The following is a 17205-nucleotide window of genomic DNA, read 5'->3' as shown; positions in this document are numbered from 1 at the left end:
ACAGCAGTTCTGCAGTTCTGCTCATGTGCTAACTGAAGTCCTAATTAAAAATGAGGTCATGTAGTTTTCCAAGTGCTTCTGGACTTAAGTGTCTGCGTAGTGTGATTTCTCCAGCTCTGGAGAAAAGTTAGATTTAAGTAATGAGTGTTACCTTCTTGGCAGGCTCTGCCTGTTTCTGTGCTGAGTGCACAAGTTGTTTTGGATCTTTTTCAGAATATCTTGCTAACAAGCTTAAAGGCCAGACTTACAATCCTCTACAGGGCTGGTTTGTTGTTGTTTCTTCCTTGTAAGCAGAGAAAAGAACGGATAACCAAACATCCAGTGCTCTTCCTGAGTTGGGCTGGTATCTTCTTTATACATTTTATAATGGCATGGGATGACAGACTTCTGTCCTCATCTGCCTCCTCCTCTTGAATGTTATGTGGTGTAATGTGATGCTCTACTCTGACTGAACTCTCTAGCCAGGTCACTTTCAGGGGATTCGCTTTCCAAACTAGTACAAGTTCTCAACAATTCAGCTTTTTCTCTTGTGTTACTTTTGTGAGCAAATCTACAAATTCAGGACATCTCTGGGGAGTCCTGATGATGATAATGGAGGAGAGTCTAGAAGAAAATGTCACTGTTCAATGCAAGTTCTTAGTACAGTGTTTCTTGTTTGGGGATATGGAAGTTTAAGGTTGTCTTTTTTCACCTTTTCTATTCTCTCATATCTTTGTTCATACTCTTAGGATTTTTTCCCCCTATTTTTTAGTCCCTTCTGCAGTCACAAACCCATCCTCTAGAAAAGAAGCACAGAAGTCTGTATTCAACAATGGTATACGGAGGCAGCTACAGGTATCTGGTCACACGCAGGAATGGCCAACCTGTTTCTGGCCCTTAAAGGACGAACCATCCTGCTGCTGGTTTCTGTTGGGTTTTTTGGTTTTGTTTGTTGCTGTGCGCTTTCTGTTTGGTTGGGTTTTGGTTTAGTTTTTTTGTGGTTTTGAGTGTGTTCGTGGTTGTTTGTTGGGTGGTTTTTATTTTTTTTTCATTTCATTTTGTCCTACACTGGTTGTGCCAATGCAAACATTTTTCCTTATAGGCAATCTTCATACTTTGACCAGAAGACTTAGAACACTAATAACAGTCTGTCAGAGTTGGGTTTTTCGGCCTCTAGCATGCTGGTAATTCACTGTTAAGCGCATTCCTTACCTTATTTTGCTGAAATGTGGCATGTAGGTGTGAATCCAGCTTTAAACAGTGCCCTATGAAGTGTAAGAGAATGGCAGCTGCTGATAGATGCATATTCTAAAATCTCTTGAAATGTGCAAGTGAACTTTTAAGCAATCTGGAATAATAGGCTAAATACAGTGACTTGTTTGTGGCGAGCCTTGCACTGTCATGCTCATGCTGAGGTGTTCTGCCAAGTGGAAAAGTGAAATAAATGAGCAAGAAACACAAGAGTAAGGAGGTGGATTGTCTCTGGTGTTGCGGTAGTTTGGGCTGGAGATGCATTCTGTATTGTAGCTGCTAATTGAGTGTGGGTTTTGCCTAATTTTAATATCTGATCTTGCTGCTAAATGTTATCTGTAGCTGAGTTTAGGCCTTTTGTTCCTGCCTGAGCCAAGTAACTACTTAAATCCAGAACTGAATTCTCCACATAGCAATTTTAACTGATGCTATTGCAGACCAGAGACATTTTAAAATACAAGTCTGAAATTAAGTAGGTTTCATTTTAGGGTGATCTTGCATACAACTGGTGTTAATAGTAAGTTTTCCTAGATTTCATAGTGTGTTTGACGTGCAAACCTTTCTGAAAGACTGAGCTTGTCAGCTATATAGAGCTATGCTAACCACCACTACAAGCAAGAGACTACAATAATGTTAGTTCTAAGCAGTATCAAATGACCCAGTATCATTCTGTTATTTGCTCTGTACATACTCCTGCAGCTTTGCCACTTTGGACCTTGACTAAATGTGGAAGTTAGAAATCTTCCGGTCTTGTTTCTGTTCAAATATCTTACTACTCCCTTCAAAGACTAGGACAGATCTTTCTAAAAGAGAGATTCAAGAGACCTTCAGGTAAAACTGAATTAAAACTCTGGCAACAAAGTTAAGTCAGTTCTCACAGCCTTATTGTGTATGTTATTCTGAACAGTAAATAATGTAATATGTTAAACTTACAAATAAAGGCTTTGGGATACTTAATGCATTTTGTAATTGTCCAGCTTATGGATAGACCTGGGCATTGCAGGACTTGTTGGGTGGATACAGAATTGTGTTGGATGCAGTAAGCGACTCAAACAAATAATCTTTATGTGTTGTGATTTGAGCTTTTCCTGTTTAACCATTTTAACAGCAGTAACTCCTGGAGCCACCTGCACTAAAATGGGCTTCAAACACTCATATTGCATCTCTGACTACTGCTTAGGTAAATGTCTTGGTTTGGTCAGATACCTGTAGCAATCAAATTTATATGTAGTAATAAGCTGCAAAGAAAGCTTGTATCTCAATAATAAGGGAATACCTTAACATAAAGAACTCCGTGTTCTTTAGTTTTTAGAAACAGAATAAATTGATCTGAATCACCTTGGCAACCAGCAGACTTAAAAATGAGTCTATGCCTGAATTCTGTCATGATGAGTCTGGTGAACCTATAAGGTTTCATTAGCTTCTTTCCAGAATGATTGGTATTAAAACACCATTAAATTTTATTTCAAGATTTAACATGATCTGATTTGCTATCTCCAGGTGTTTTACTGGCAATTCAAATGATGCATGTAAAGCTGAATGCTTACTTTACATTTCCCTCTCTTCACCCTACTCTGGCAATGTTTCTGGCCTCTCTGAATTTGGTGTTTGCTGTACACTTGGCCTTAGATCTTTGGCAGAATTTTCACTGATCATAGTACCATGATAAGTTGACCTACTTTTAACTTTCCTCACTCATGTTCCTGCCTCCCCAAATGAATTGTCAGTGTCTTACCTGTCCTTGGAGGATTTTTCAGTCACTGTGGTGTTTACCTGTATCTATGCTACAGAGTGTAAGAGTGACCAGCCAGCCTGAAAGCTACATGCAACCTTCAGTTTACACGTAGAAGCAGGCCATTGCCTCAGCTGCCATGTTGGTGATAAACTTGAGGACTCTGTGTGCAGGTTAGTGCACTGTCCACAGAAAAGCACCAAGTTAGCTGGTCCACAGTGATGAAACGCTCATCTTCACTGCAAAGGCTACCTGCTGGTTGCTGGGGTTTAATTGTTATTCGTTTGTCATCAAACACATCATGCTATGTAAACTGGTGCTCTGGCTTGCCCCTGTCTTCAGAGTATGTGGTTCCTTGCCTTCCTGCTAATTTTCCGGAGCTTTCCTTCCCTGCCTCCCTCCTTTTTTTTTTTTCTTTTTCTGTCCTTTCGTATTCTCAGGTATAATTTGTGCCATCCAACTTTTTAATTTTATTTCTCAGCTTTTCAAAATCCACCACCAGTTTTACCACCTTTGTGTCCTGTATAGAGCTACCAATAAAAGCGGCCAGTTCTTCCTGTCCTTTAGATGGTGATCTTTTGTAGAGAAAACTTCAGCTGTTTGATCCCATTGCCAGTGTCCTTTAGGTGCACATTTTCATACTAAAGAACAGCCTGAACCCGGTGAGGCTAAAATTACACCACAGAAATCTGTGTGTCTTATTTCAAATTACAGTGGGCTCATGCCAAATTTTCAAGGATTTGCAGCAGAGGGAAGATCCCCACAAGGCTACAACAATAAATCGATGTAGTTCATAGTGTGGTTTTTCTCATGCTTTTTGTTTCAAATTACCTAAAAAAATAAAAGGGGCTGGGGGGGCAGGGGCAGAGTGTAACACGTTCCCATATAGTTAACTCAATTAACAGTGCCTCAGTTTTCTTAGTTATCAATCTCCATAGCTTAAACTACTGAATTCAAGTATCGAAGTAGGGAATATACAAAAATCCCTTGGTTTGATTGAGAGTTGTATTACAAAAATTGGGAAAGCAAACCTTGGTTTCATTCACCAGTGTGAGATAATGCTAAATGACCTAAGTGTTTATTTGGTAGTGCTTCTCAGCAGGCTAATAATGCCACAAATACATACATCACAATGAAAACAGTAGTAGCTAATGCAAAATTCCAAGTACTGAAAGACACATCACAGAAGGCTGCTAAGCAGAGTCTTAATATAAAATATTAATATGTTAATATTTTGGTTGTAAAGTGAGTTACAAGGAGTTGCATAAGCGACATGAAGACAGTGCTTTGAATTTGCATATATTCCTGGTTTGCATTTATATCTAGACATGTCTAATAGGACACAATACCATCATACACAATTTCACATTTTAAAGATCTGCAATAATATTGCTCATTTCCAAACTAATTTTTAGGCAGAATATTTGTCTGTTTTGTTTTCATTGCTGACTCTGCAGCATGTTTCTTAGTTCAAGAAAACCCATTCAAAATCTCCTTTAATACCATGTATTTTACAGGTTATGTTCAGAATATGAAACATTTTTAAAAGTACAATTAAAATCAGGGATTTTGTTTATTAAAAAATTCATAAATATTAAAAACCAGAAGGCTAAATTCTCAATAGAGTCTAAGTTATAGTTATATTTATTTCAATTGAGCTACAATGATTTATCAAATCGAGGATCTGGTCTTTCAGTATAACACTAAGATAAATCTTGCTGATAGGAATTGATTTATTTGTTCAAAGACAGCAGCTCCCTTAAGAGGATATATTAATAATACTGAGGTTTACCTACCCATTTTTAATACAGTAAGTTCATAGAAGTGAATGAAAAGCCATTCCATAAAAGCAGGCTGAATAATAAAATCTAAAGCTTCTAAATTGAGGTATATTTATATCATTTAATTCTGCCTGTAAGTCTCTATTTGAAGGAGTAGTATGAAATGCAATCAAAGTAAACTTACATTATTCCTGCAGTTCAATACCACATTGTTTCCAAGCAGGTAAAAACAGCCATGTGAGTTACATTTTTAATGGCTTGCTTTAATTAAAAATAAACAAACAAAAAACTTGGAAGAATTACATCCTGGTATGGAAGCCTCTGTAGTGTTTCAAAACATCCCATATTTTAAACATTTTTCCAGTGGTTTACCTCCCTGCCTATGATTATGAAAGCTATTACTTCTTCTCTTAAAAAAACATGAAAATACTTAAACCGAACAAGATTAAACTTCCTGTTGTGGTGAATCAGTCTTTCTTAAGATAGTACTGCCATGTACTGCTCAGGTTGGGAAATACTACAAAGGATAAACAAAACAAACAAACAACTTTGATTGTGGTTGGTTTATTTTGAATAGTAAGATTTGGAAGAAATATTCTTTATGACAGTTCCTTCATGGACATAACCTTCCTTTAATTCTGAATTTGGAGTGATGCTTTCATAAGTGATTTTTTGTAAGTGATTTTGGACTCCCTGTTACCTGTACTGTATATGTACCTCACTCCTGCTCAAATAAAACATTTTCAAGTAAAAGTCAAAATAGGCTGGAGAACTCAGGGGTTTATTACCTTTAGAATTTTACCTCTATGGGTTGGTTGGAACAAGGGTAAGATATTAAAAAAAAAAAAAAATAAATAAACCTGAGAAAAAACATCAAGAGGCTAGAGTATACTGCCTAATGTACCTTTCATTATAAAGGGATCCTTTACCACAAAGGCTTTGTAAGTATTGTTGTATTCCTTGAAGATTTGATCACAGAAACTACTGAACTTTCAACACTGGTTCAGACTTTGAGTGCACATGGGTTGCGTTCACATGCAGCAGCAACAGCTGCTTACCAAAGGGTATTTTTGCAGGATCAAAGCTTCATTTTTCCCCTAAGCAAGCATGTCCATTTGTCAGTTTTACATTGCCTTAAAGGATTCTGGTAGGAGAATATGCAAAATAATTGTTGGACTTCAAAATCTAACACCTCCCATTAAAACAAACAAACAAAAGTGGATAATATACACAATATCTCTGAAGACAAAAGAGCTCTACAAACCTCAGTTTTGACTGATTCACCGGTAAGGCTAACGCTAACTAATCTTCAACCTTGTCCCTATGCCTAAGAGAGTGCTTTGGAATTTCACATCTTTGTAAAATTGTACAATAAATAATGATGGAAATGTACAAAGTAAGGAATAACTATGTACGGCACTGATAAAATTAAACGCCACATTGGCTTAACTAAATACAACAGCAGATATTACCTTTCTTTAGCATTACGTCTTAGGACTAATAATGGCTTATTCTGCTTAGATCTTTACTTACACAATTGCACAGTTCCCTTTCTTTGGATTATTTCTTTAGGCCACAGACCACTCCCATTCCTTCATCTGGTGAAAAGATGTCATTCCAGAATGTGAAAGACTCAACTTCACCGAGATCCCTGCTGTTGTGAAGGTATTTCAGACTGCCAGATATACGGCCTCGTCTGAATCCTTACCGCTGTCTTCACTGGGCAAGCAGCCACCCCCGCTTGGGGACCTACAGCTCAAGTCCTCCACACCAGACTCCTGGTCACTGTTTGCTGAGAGGTCAGGGTCAGAGCTTTTCAGGTTGTCCTGTGTCAAAATCAGGGCTGAATCGTCTTCATCCCCTTGCGAAGGGCTGCGGGATGGGAATGATTTCAGGTCGTTGCTGTACTCCTGGGGAGTGTTAGCTAAGCTGTTGCTGGAAGTAGAAAGCCCTGGCTGTTTGCTTCGGTCTTGTTGCTTACTCTTGACTTTATTACCATTTAATTGTGATTTCTGAAGATTCGCCAGTCTCTGAAATTAAAAAAAAAAACAAAACAAACAACAAACCAGGGTGTATTACATGGAAACACTCTGATGTCTTTGCTACTTGCCCTAAAAAAAACAAAACAAAACAAACTAATTTCAGAGCCCAAGCCCCTTAAAACTGCCTATTTGCATTTATAGTGTATGAGAAGTGTACAATTTATCACCAAACAAAGCTCAATTACAGCATCCTTCTGAGTTACAGAAAGATACGAAATTTCTTTCAGGAGTAGTACTTCTGCAACAACACAGGTAAAATTTTATCCCTGAAGAAAAAAATCCACTGTTATGTCTTAAATGCAAAACATCAATAGTAATTTATGTGAGAACAAAGACGACAGCTGAACACCCTCATGCCAGAAAAGGATGTAGCATCCAGGGGACTGTACAGAGTAAATATGGAGTTGGGTTTCATTTACCATCAGTTAAGTCTGGGGCATTGAGATCAAGTGTTTATTACCTCTCCTAAGACCTCCAGCTCTTCTTCCAGCTGCTGAGTTTCTTCCTTCACTGCCATCAGATAATCTGTAACTGACTGTCGAGGATGAAGCCCTTTCTCAAAGCGGTTGTACATCCCACTCCAGAACCTGGAATTGATGGGAAGGTCAGCAATTTTCTTATTTGGTGAGGTGGCCCCAGAAGACTTAAATACACACTTTTTTTTTCCCAAGACGTTGTCCTAAATGGTTCATTATTTAGGATTATTTATCTTTAAAGTTCATACACATGAGTTAATTGAATATTTGGTAAGATTTGTGGTTCGTTTGCATTGTCTCTATCCTTTAGACACAACTGTGTGGACATACACAGCTTGAACCAGTTTTGGTACACAACAGAAAGGTGAATGTACCTTTGACTTAGATCACATGGCTGAGGGTGGCTCCCTGAATGCAAACTTTTGCTGTATTATTTTCTTGGGCTATGGGCTTTAGAGCAATGGTACCTATAAAACAGCCAAGGTTAAAGACAGAATTTTCATAATCCTGGTTCTCAACCGTTGTTTAACTTGCCATTAAGTCAACTATGAAATTCAGTATGTTTGGTTTTGTCTGAGGCTGGGGCGGGGTTAGGTGCAGCTACTCAACAGATTTTTTTAAAATTATTTTAATTTCATTATTATTAAATTATTTTTATTTTATTATTTTTTTTCCCCTGTAAAGTTGAAAATCAGGAGTAAAAAAGAAGTATGGCATCCTGTTCTCTTAAAATCTAAACTGACATTTTAAACTGACCCAAGAAAATTGCATGAAGCATACACATTGGCAAGTTCTCTTCCTGTTCAACAGAATGTATTTGACAAACCCTTAGTTACAGAGCCGTGCTGATTTTTCATTTTCAGGAGGAAAGGACTCGAACTGTAAGTCCGTAGCTCACTCTAGCACTCCTCCTGCCTTCTGTCTTCCTGGCAATAGGTGACCACAGCCAGACTCTGAGTAAGTAGGTAACTAGTTCACCAGACAGGTTAAGTAACCAAGAGACCTGCCCCCAGCTGCAGCCAAGGAGCCAACAGATCTTTTTGGAGCATGTGCGTGCTCTTCGTTTATTATTCCTACTCTGCTCGTATTCTACTGAAGTCACATTTCCCCTTAAGTTATCATCTGATAGTTCACATGTGGAAATCTTTACACGCCGAAGTAATTTCATTAAGATCAACAGGATTGTTAATCCAATGGAGGACCTGCAATATCAGTACTTCTTTTATAAATCCCACTATGCTGAAGAATAGGATTCATTACTATTTTTACATTGTTTTAAAGTGGATGTGACGTGGAACAGTAGATGTGAAAGAATTCCGTTTCTGTCATTTAGGATATTTATTGACTTTTTAACAGGTGCTTTTACTTGCAATTGGGAAACAAACTGGTCAGTTTTACTTAAATAACAGTTTTCCTTAATTTCTAATTAATTTCTTCTGTTAAGATTAATTGCACAATTGCTCAAGTCAGAATGTCAATAATAACATTTCCAAAATTATGATATTTTGTTACATTTTGAAAAGACTTAAATATCAGGTAAAACTTACTTTGTATACCTTGCAGTATAACAACAACATCAGGAAAGTCTCCTTTCTGTTTTGCTAAACCCTTGTTTTAGCAATGAAACCATATGATTTCTTGAAATGTCCATTTTTAATTTTTTTATACCAACTGATCCAAATAATCACCACAAAATCTTGGAATGTAAGATGTTTAAGCAACTTTAAATTTGGAAACCACAGACAAGAACAGAACTGAAAGAGCCATTTCTCAGTGGAAGAAGTAAGTAACTGTGAAATTAGGACACAACTATCAATATAGCTTTAATCTTAAGCTGCTTTTCAGACTAATACTCTGTTGTGGAATGGTGCAGAGGTGTCGGCTGACTATGGGCACACAAGGAATGAACACATTGCATCCCAGACTGAATTAATTCTCTGCAAGCTACCTTATGGAGTGAAAAATATTTAAATATAAAGGTACTCTGTTCTGTACTAACACAGTGTACAGTTCTGAATAGCAAGTGATGCTACCTACTTGTACAAGAAGTTGCAGGGAGCCACCTGGGGGTGCAGGGTCCCTTGAGTTTGGCTGTGGTCTGATCTATATAAAGGATTCAGGTAATCAGCACGATTTTTCCACAAGTGAGCCCACAATGAATATGTTCGTTCTTGGATTCTGAAAAGAAATATATTAGGTAAAAATATATTAAAGACTCTACTACAATTCAGGTATAGTTAAAGCTTAAAGAAGACGTTCTAGTGCTTTGATTTTAAGTGGATTGTGACACTGAAGCTGCTCTGCATTTGAGCAATGAAAAGGACCAAAGGGAAGCAGCAAGTGCTAACTCCCATCTTCCTCTTGCTGCTGCTGACACGATTGGGATGCATGAGGAAAGCAGAGGGTATCATGAGGTACCTGAGGAGCCAGGGCACCAGGAAGCAAATACAAACATCAGCACTGCCAGGAATGATATTATTGTCTCTATTTGGGCCTGAGGGCTGGTAGATTAAAGCATAATTGCCTTGGGACCAAAGAGCAGAAGGACAGTTTACTGAGTCAGTCCTAGGAAGGGCTACCAGACAAAAAGGCTGTTTGTAAGAAAGTGTTGGAGAAGTCAGGACTGAGGTGTTGGCTGGGATGCTCATGAGATCCAAAACCACGTTAAACCACGGAAGAGCAATGATTCTTAAACTGAGATCTTAACTAGTTAATAACTTTTTTGTATCAGAGCTACAGTGACAGCTTGCCTTGGATGTTGTTAATGCTGCAATGAAGGTAAGGCCACATGGCTGAAGAGCTAATGCTCTGGGCAGTTTTCACTAATCCCTGTCACACACCCTGTGGATTACATTCCCAGCAGAGCCACATTGCAGAGGATAAACTTAGAGGATAAACTTTTTTTCAGTATTAATCTGTGTCATCAGCAGATGACAGCCAAGAAGTCTGCACAGCGCCTTACGAAAGCACATACATGGAGATGGCAAATGTCTGACTCCTCAATACAACACCACCCACAGATGCCACACATAAATATACTACTAAAGAAAAGTCTTTCATACTTCAGCTCTCGTCTCTCCTTCTGGCTGTTACACAGGAAATTCCCAAACTGGCAGGAATAGATGTGATGCTGTATGTGGATGAGGAACCTCTCATTGAACTCAAAGGCACAAGGAAACTGTTCCATCAACTGCCAAACACACTCAATGAACTGGTCAATAACAGGGGATATCTCCTTCGGATCTCCATCTAAATTGCCATATCTAAACAAGACAAGATACATTCAATTATAACCTGAAATCCTCCAGGAAAACTGAATTAACAGCAGTGAAAACAAACACTTGCATTTAGTATACAAGTTCCATCATAGACATTCATTTCTAAAATCTCAACTACTAGAACATTTTTATTTACAAATATGATATGTGGTTCATGGAGCAGAATGAAGGCAGAGTTTATCAAGTATAAATAAAGAAAACAAAAAGCCACAAAACATTTACAAGTGTTTCGTTGCCTTACAGTTACTAACAGCTGCCTGCTGCATAGCCATGTTTTAATGCTATTAATATAAAGTTATGCTGAAGTAACATAAGTCATCATAAGAATGACTGCAACGACTTTAAAAACTGAGCTTAGACCTTCTCTCAGTGGCAGACCATTGCCAAAATCAGAAAACTGAGCAGGAGAGGAACAGAAAAACCTTGGCAGAAAACAGTTTAAAGCTGCCCTCTCTTGGTGAAATTTTTAGAAAGTGGTAAATGTTTAACATGCTACTGTGTATGTCAAGTGAACATCAAATTTTCTATCTATAGAGATGTCTTTTGGAACCATCTGCAATGGGGTACCTTGAAGAACAGGAGCCTGAAAATATGAACCACATAGAAGTAAAAAATATTCTATAAATATGAAAAATATTTATAATATTTTTATAAGAAGCAGGACTTTCAATCAATTATTCTGCTTATCATGTGTGTGCATGCATGTAGAATGGAACTCCATAAACATCTAAAACTGAAACCTCTAATTCTATTATTAATATGCATCGCAGAGAATATAGCAATATGGTGCTGCAAACCAAAGCTATCAGTGGTGATAACATGTAATAATATCTTCCACCACTGATAATAATAGACATCTGACCGTATCATATTAACTGTAGTATTTCTTGCTGGAATTTCACAGGTGGTGTGGAGCTGCACAGTTTTCCTGAAAGTTTTCTTGGTGTTTTTTGGAAACTAGAACATAAATTTTTATTCAAATCAAGCAATATAATGTAATTATATTCCAGTATAAAAATCACATTTTATATTTTTACAGAAAATAAAAGGAAAGACAAGAAAGAAGGAAAGTGTGGATATTTATCCATGTTTAAACATATGGAGTCTTCAAATATTTTAATTACATTATAACACTCGTATAATGGATGTACAAAATAACTTGTCCAGATAGATGACTTTCCACTTCCCTTTACGTGACGTTTCTGAACAAATCCTACTGTTTTCATTTGAACAGAGGATAATGGGAAGAGCGTATTTTTTACATACTAGATAACTTGCAGATATGCCTAAGATTAAGTACTGTCCTGCAAGATGTAGTCTTTGCTGAACAAGGACTTAGGTGGGAAGTCTTGGCACTACTGAAAGATCTGCTGGAGTCCCAAGGGATTTTGCAAGCCACATACATGCTTCCCTCTCACAGGGATCTCTCAATGCTTGAGGAAACTGCAAGACCAGCACTCAGAACTCCCAATAGCAGTCGTGGAATGCATATATAAGAAAAGACTGATACGAAAATATTCCGCTTTGAGTTTTCCAGGCAGATGAATCGTATAGTAGGAGAAAAGGGTATGGCCATTTCCTGAGGGCACTCTGCTGATATGCTTTGAAAGGCAACAACGAAGTAAAATCGGAATGGCAACAGATACTGACTACACAAAAATATCTAGAGAAAACCTTAGCACCAGCTTACCTGTGGTTAAACTTGTGACCAAAGGAAACCCAATCCTTTTCAATTAACACCTAAAATGAGAATATTGCATTCAGTGTTGTGGAGCAGAGCTAACGTGTTAAGCAGGCAGAAGAGTGGTGTAAACAAGCAGTATTGGAATCCCAGATAATTCTTAGAATAAGCAGTGAAGTTAAAAGTGAGAATGATGCAAGAAAGCAGTATTGGAATCCCAGATAATTCTTAGAATGAGCAGAAAGAAAAGGAGTGATGAGCACTGCTGCCAGCTCAAGGGAAAGTAGCACTCTTCATGGTTGCAGATAGGATGCCAGTATTTCCACACAACTGGAGTTAGCTTGATACCTCATTTTCTAAAACAGAACCTAAAAATGTCTGTAACATCTTTTTAACATGTGAACAGTAACTTGATAAGCAGCATTCCTAGCTGCTTTACCAACACTGATTTGCCTGAGAAAGGAACAGATTTTCCAACACAGCTGTTCATTGCAGTCTAATGTCTAAGGAGCACACACTTCTAACACTCAAAATTTGACTGATCCTTGAAAATTAATACAAATTATTGCTTACATGAAAGCTCCTTGGGATATGAGAAAGTTCCTTGGTCAAGGTTAGGAAAAACATAATGGATGCCCAACTGATTCCCACTTTTGATAACATTTCATACAGAAACTGGGAGACTGTAACTTGGACACACAAAAACTTTCCTTTCTAATTAAAAAAAAAATTAAAAAGTATATTTAAGAAAAGTTTATTTTCCATTAAAACTAAAGACACATATCTTAAATGATGCATAATACTTTATTTACTCCGTGAAAGAGAACCTGCTTACCATGAATCCCTTCATAGTTCTGTAATATGGATCCAAGAGAAGGCTCGCTACAGAGCAAACCTGGGCTGTCCTATCCCAGCCATCAGAGCAGTGAACAAGCACACTCACACCTTCCTCAGCCACAGCCTAAAGAGACAGGAAAAAGTCAGAAATTTCACAAGCAGGGAGAAAGGCAATGGTAAGAGAGCAACAGTGAGATAGCACAATATAGAGAGTATCAATTTGGGAACTGGGAAACCTTGTTAATTTTTGTATTCTGCCACAGAGTTCTTGAATTACATTGAGTGTTATTCCTCTCACTGGAAAAGTCTTAATCTCTTCCCATCCCATGCAATATGGTGGTTGCAGCATCACCTGCTTATGCTCCACTACAGGAGGATGTGGGGCCTGTTTCAACAAAAATACATCAGTTTACCAGAGCGGACAGCTGCTTAGAACAAATTCAGATGCTGCTAATGCTCAAATTCATAAACCAGCAAAAGAACAGCCGTATTTGCAATATGGCTCTTTATTTCCCTTCTTGATGCTAATGTCAATAAAGGCAATGTCTATTTACGATGTCAGTGCTAGCACAGATGTTATTACAGCACACTGCATTGCACACTGATGACACACTTCTGAAGGTTTGTGTGGTGATAGAGGTAAACTTCCACATCTAATAAGCAAGATTGTATTAGCGTCTTTAATGTAAACAGCTAGGGAGAGAGTATCCCATTTTATATGTAACCACACAAGAAGAAATCACACTAAGTTCTCCGAAGTCTACTGTTGCATTATTTTTAGAATGTGAGACTATTTTCTTTTTTAAAACTAAATTTAGAATGTAGGGAAATAAAATAGGTTAGGAAAGATACTGCTTAGAAAAATAAACATTTAACTTAAGCTTGGGCTTAATAAGGAATGAAGAATAATAATAAAGTATCTATGTTTATCTCAAGAGACAAGTAAATTCTACCAAAATAGAACCCCTGTGGGCAGGAGACCAATAACTGAGAACACATAAAAAGGAGTCAAAGTGCATGTCTGAGGAGGCACGAGGCTAGAAAGCATATAGATAAAAGATATTTTTTTCTGGGTGGTATTTTAAGACTAGCCACTGGGGAAATGTTGGCAAGAGCTAATGTAAATGACCTGATTTCTATTAGCTAATGAAAGCTAGTAGGGCTGGGAGAAATAATAACATGTACATTTGTCCTGCAACTGCTGTTCAGGTAAGGAACTACAGTTGCCTGTTGAGCAGGAAGGAGCAAAGTAAGAGAAATGCAGTTACTTAGGAGGGAAACCCTTGAAGTTTTATCCATGTGTAGCAGATCACGTGAATAAGAAGGCTTAAAAAAAATTGTCATCGTAATCTTAAAAATAAGATGTGAAACAGTAAAAGGCAGAGCACAAGGAAAGGATAATAGAATTAAAACTACTGATGATAGATGACAAATATCTGCATTACTTTGGATGGGTTTAGGAAAAATATCAAAATCAATAACTGTTGTCTGAAACAGTTCTCAAGTAAGCAAGAGTTGAAGATGCTAGAGAATTTGGCCATGGTGACAAAAAGGAGCTGGTTAAGGGGGTGAATTTAGTTGGTTGCTAAATAACCCAGAGGGGATAATGCAGTAGATAATATTCCTATATTACAGCTACCATGCAAAAAAGTAGTCCTTGAACAGAAACATTCAACAAAGAAAACGTCCAGAAACCAGTGGAGGAGGCAGAAGAAACAGGGAAAGAAACAGTGGCAATCTCTGCTGGGGAGTACAGTAAGAACATTCAGATGTTACCTGGTGTAACAAGATACAGGGCAGAAGAGGCTTTCGTACATTTGAAGTCTTCAGTGCAGAAGATCACAATTTTTTTTTAACCATATTAGCATAAATCCACATGAGAGCACCTAAGAATTATCTCTTGTCATATTTGAAGCGTTGCAACATGAGCTTTTTCAGCTACAACATCACTGAAGATGACGGAAGTTACCCATGTGCAGAGAATTTCGTCCTCACTTCCTGTATCTGGTTAGTCCAAGTTTTGTTCTTATTTTACACACTTTACCTTTGCAATAAAAATGCCGGCATCCATAATGGCTTTGATATGCTTCAGCCAGCCAGAATTTTCTAGGCCCCACAGAAAGTCACTCATTGAAGGCGATTTCAGCTCACAAACTGCAAAATAAGCTACATCTTAAATGCAAAGTAATTATAGTCCCCTAAACTTTCACTGACTGTTAAACTTAAGAGTTATCTCTTCAAATATCTGCCACGTAAAACATCCATCCATCTTTTTGAGAAAAAACTTCTTCTCAGTAAGGGTGACAGAGCACTGGAACAGGCTGCCCAGGGGGGTTGTGGAGTCTCCTTCTCTGGAGACATTCAAGACCCACCTGGACATGTTCCTGTGCAACCTCACCTAGGCGTTCCTGCTCCAGCAGGGGGATTGGACTAGATGATCTTTTGAGGTCCCTTCCAATCCCAAACATACTGTGATACTGTGAAAAAGAATGGCTACTTCACAGTCAAACTTTACCATTGAAAAAAAGATTGTATCTAAGAAACAGGACTAGGTCAAATTTCACCCAATACATTGATTTCGGTTAAAAAGAGAAGCTGTCACAAAGCCTGTTGCAAACAGTTTACCAAATACATCCTTGTCTGCAGCACAGATTTTCCAAAATTGTGTTGGGAGCAAAGTTTTCAAACCCCCGAGAGGGAATTTTGGGAAGCAGAAAGCATACAATTTCTGCTGTGGGACAGGCAGGCAGCAACCCAAATTGGGCCACCTCCTGTTCCCAGCCACAGCTGGTGATGAAGCTCCGTTAGAGGAGGCCCACCCAAACCAGCCTTCAAAATCACCACAGGTGGTGGTGTTGGAGTTAAAGTGATTCACTCAACAGTTCTCCATCCCTGAATGAAATCTTATTAAAACTTCATTTGTAGCCAGAAAGTATTTTGGTGGTGAGGAAAAGCTATAATTCCTCAAGGAAAATATTTTCCTGAAAGCTTTCCAAGCTCTATACCATGTTCAAAGAAAAACAACAAACAAACAAAACAAAAAACCTCCCAGTAAGTGTCTATTCTGCTGTATCCAAGTGTTTATTTTTTAATATTGTAAAATTTGTAGCATCAGAAGAAAAAAAAAGAAAAAGGCCATCAGAACCTAATTCAGATGCCTCTATTCAGCAGCAAACAAATACTCAACAATATTTGGTTAAGTCTATTTTCAACAGTGAGACACTAAATTCACCCAATAAATAGACCACACATTTATTTTGATCCATGAAGAATTACACTGTCTTTTAAGGAAAAATATATTAACCAGTGAAATTCATTTAAGAAATACAGTTAAAAATGTCATGGTTTTTATGGAGTTAATGTATGATCTGTGAATGAATAATGTCTTAGTAGGTCTCTTGTCCTCTGGAAATCTTTTAAAAGACTCGGTTAATTATGGCCATTATTACCAGTGGCAAAACTTTAGTTTCCTTCAATGTAACTGAAATTTAATTTTATGAGTTTATACCATATCTGAATGTCTCCACCTATCTTAACTCCATTTAATTCAGAGGCAAAATAGCCTAATGTGTTCATACAAAGTCTTGCAATCTTTGTACATAGGGCCTCATCGAGATGGTTATTTTAAAAATCATTTTTGAAGGATATTTATAAAAATGCATAGATAGCAGCACTGAAAGCAAACAGTTTTTCACATGATTAATGCTCCTGTGCAGATGGGAGCACAACTAATTAGTAGCTGAATTCTGGCTGAAGCTGCCATCTCTGTTTACAAAAGGCCAAGGTAAGGCTGAAATAGTGCTTTGTTCATTCCCACTACCAAATTAGAGTCAATATTTACTGACCACTTCACTGAGCAAAGTTCAGCCTGTCCTAAAGGCATATGCTGGATATTTCACATGATTTTGGCCACCGATCTGGACCTTAATACTGACTTCAATTATTAATTCAACTGTGAGGCTTAACCTAAGAGGGGAAGGTGTTTCCATCTCAGCATAGGAGGTACCAAACTTTGGAGAAATCAGACCCGCTCCACCTGCTCTCTGAGCACAGGAAAATCAAGAACCCCTGGGCAGAGCTCATAGCAACCCAGCGGTGCTCCCTTCCCCAGGAGGGCAGGAAGAAACAGGGCATATAGTGGAAACTGC

At 37.9% G+C, this 17205-nt stretch overlaps 1 protein-coding gene across 1 annotated transcript in view; it reads right to left on the bottom strand.

The window, feature by feature from the left end:
• Positions 1-6374: 6374 nt before the first annotated feature.
• MTMR7 (myotubularin related protein 7) overlaps positions 6375-17205 on the bottom strand; it is a gene marked incomplete at its 5' end in the record, with an annotated part of 46832 nt that continues 36001 nt past the window's right edge. The window contains 7 exons of the mRNA XM_080344040.1: positions 6375-6773; positions 7246-7372; positions 9299-9439; positions 10324-10524; positions 12230-12279; positions 13056-13181; positions 15102-15211. Coding sequence (XP_080200166.1) covers positions 6414-6773; positions 7246-7372; positions 9299-9439; positions 10324-10524; positions 12230-12279; positions 13056-13181; positions 15102-15211 — 1115 coding nt within the window. The 3' untranslated portion in view covers positions 6375-6413. The remainder of the gene's footprint in view (positions 6774-7245; positions 7373-9298; positions 9440-10323; positions 10525-12229; positions 12280-13055; positions 13182-15101; positions 15212-17205) is intronic.

The sequence above is a fragment of the Nesoenas mayeri genome, assembly GCF_963082525.1.
Source record: "Nesoenas mayeri genome assembly, chromosome: 4".
Taxonomy (NCBI): domain Eukaryota; kingdom Metazoa; phylum Chordata; class Aves; order Columbiformes; family Columbidae; genus Nesoenas; species Nesoenas mayeri.
Note: the sequence above shows the minus strand (reverse complement) of the source record. Positions and strands in the feature narration are given on the sequence as shown.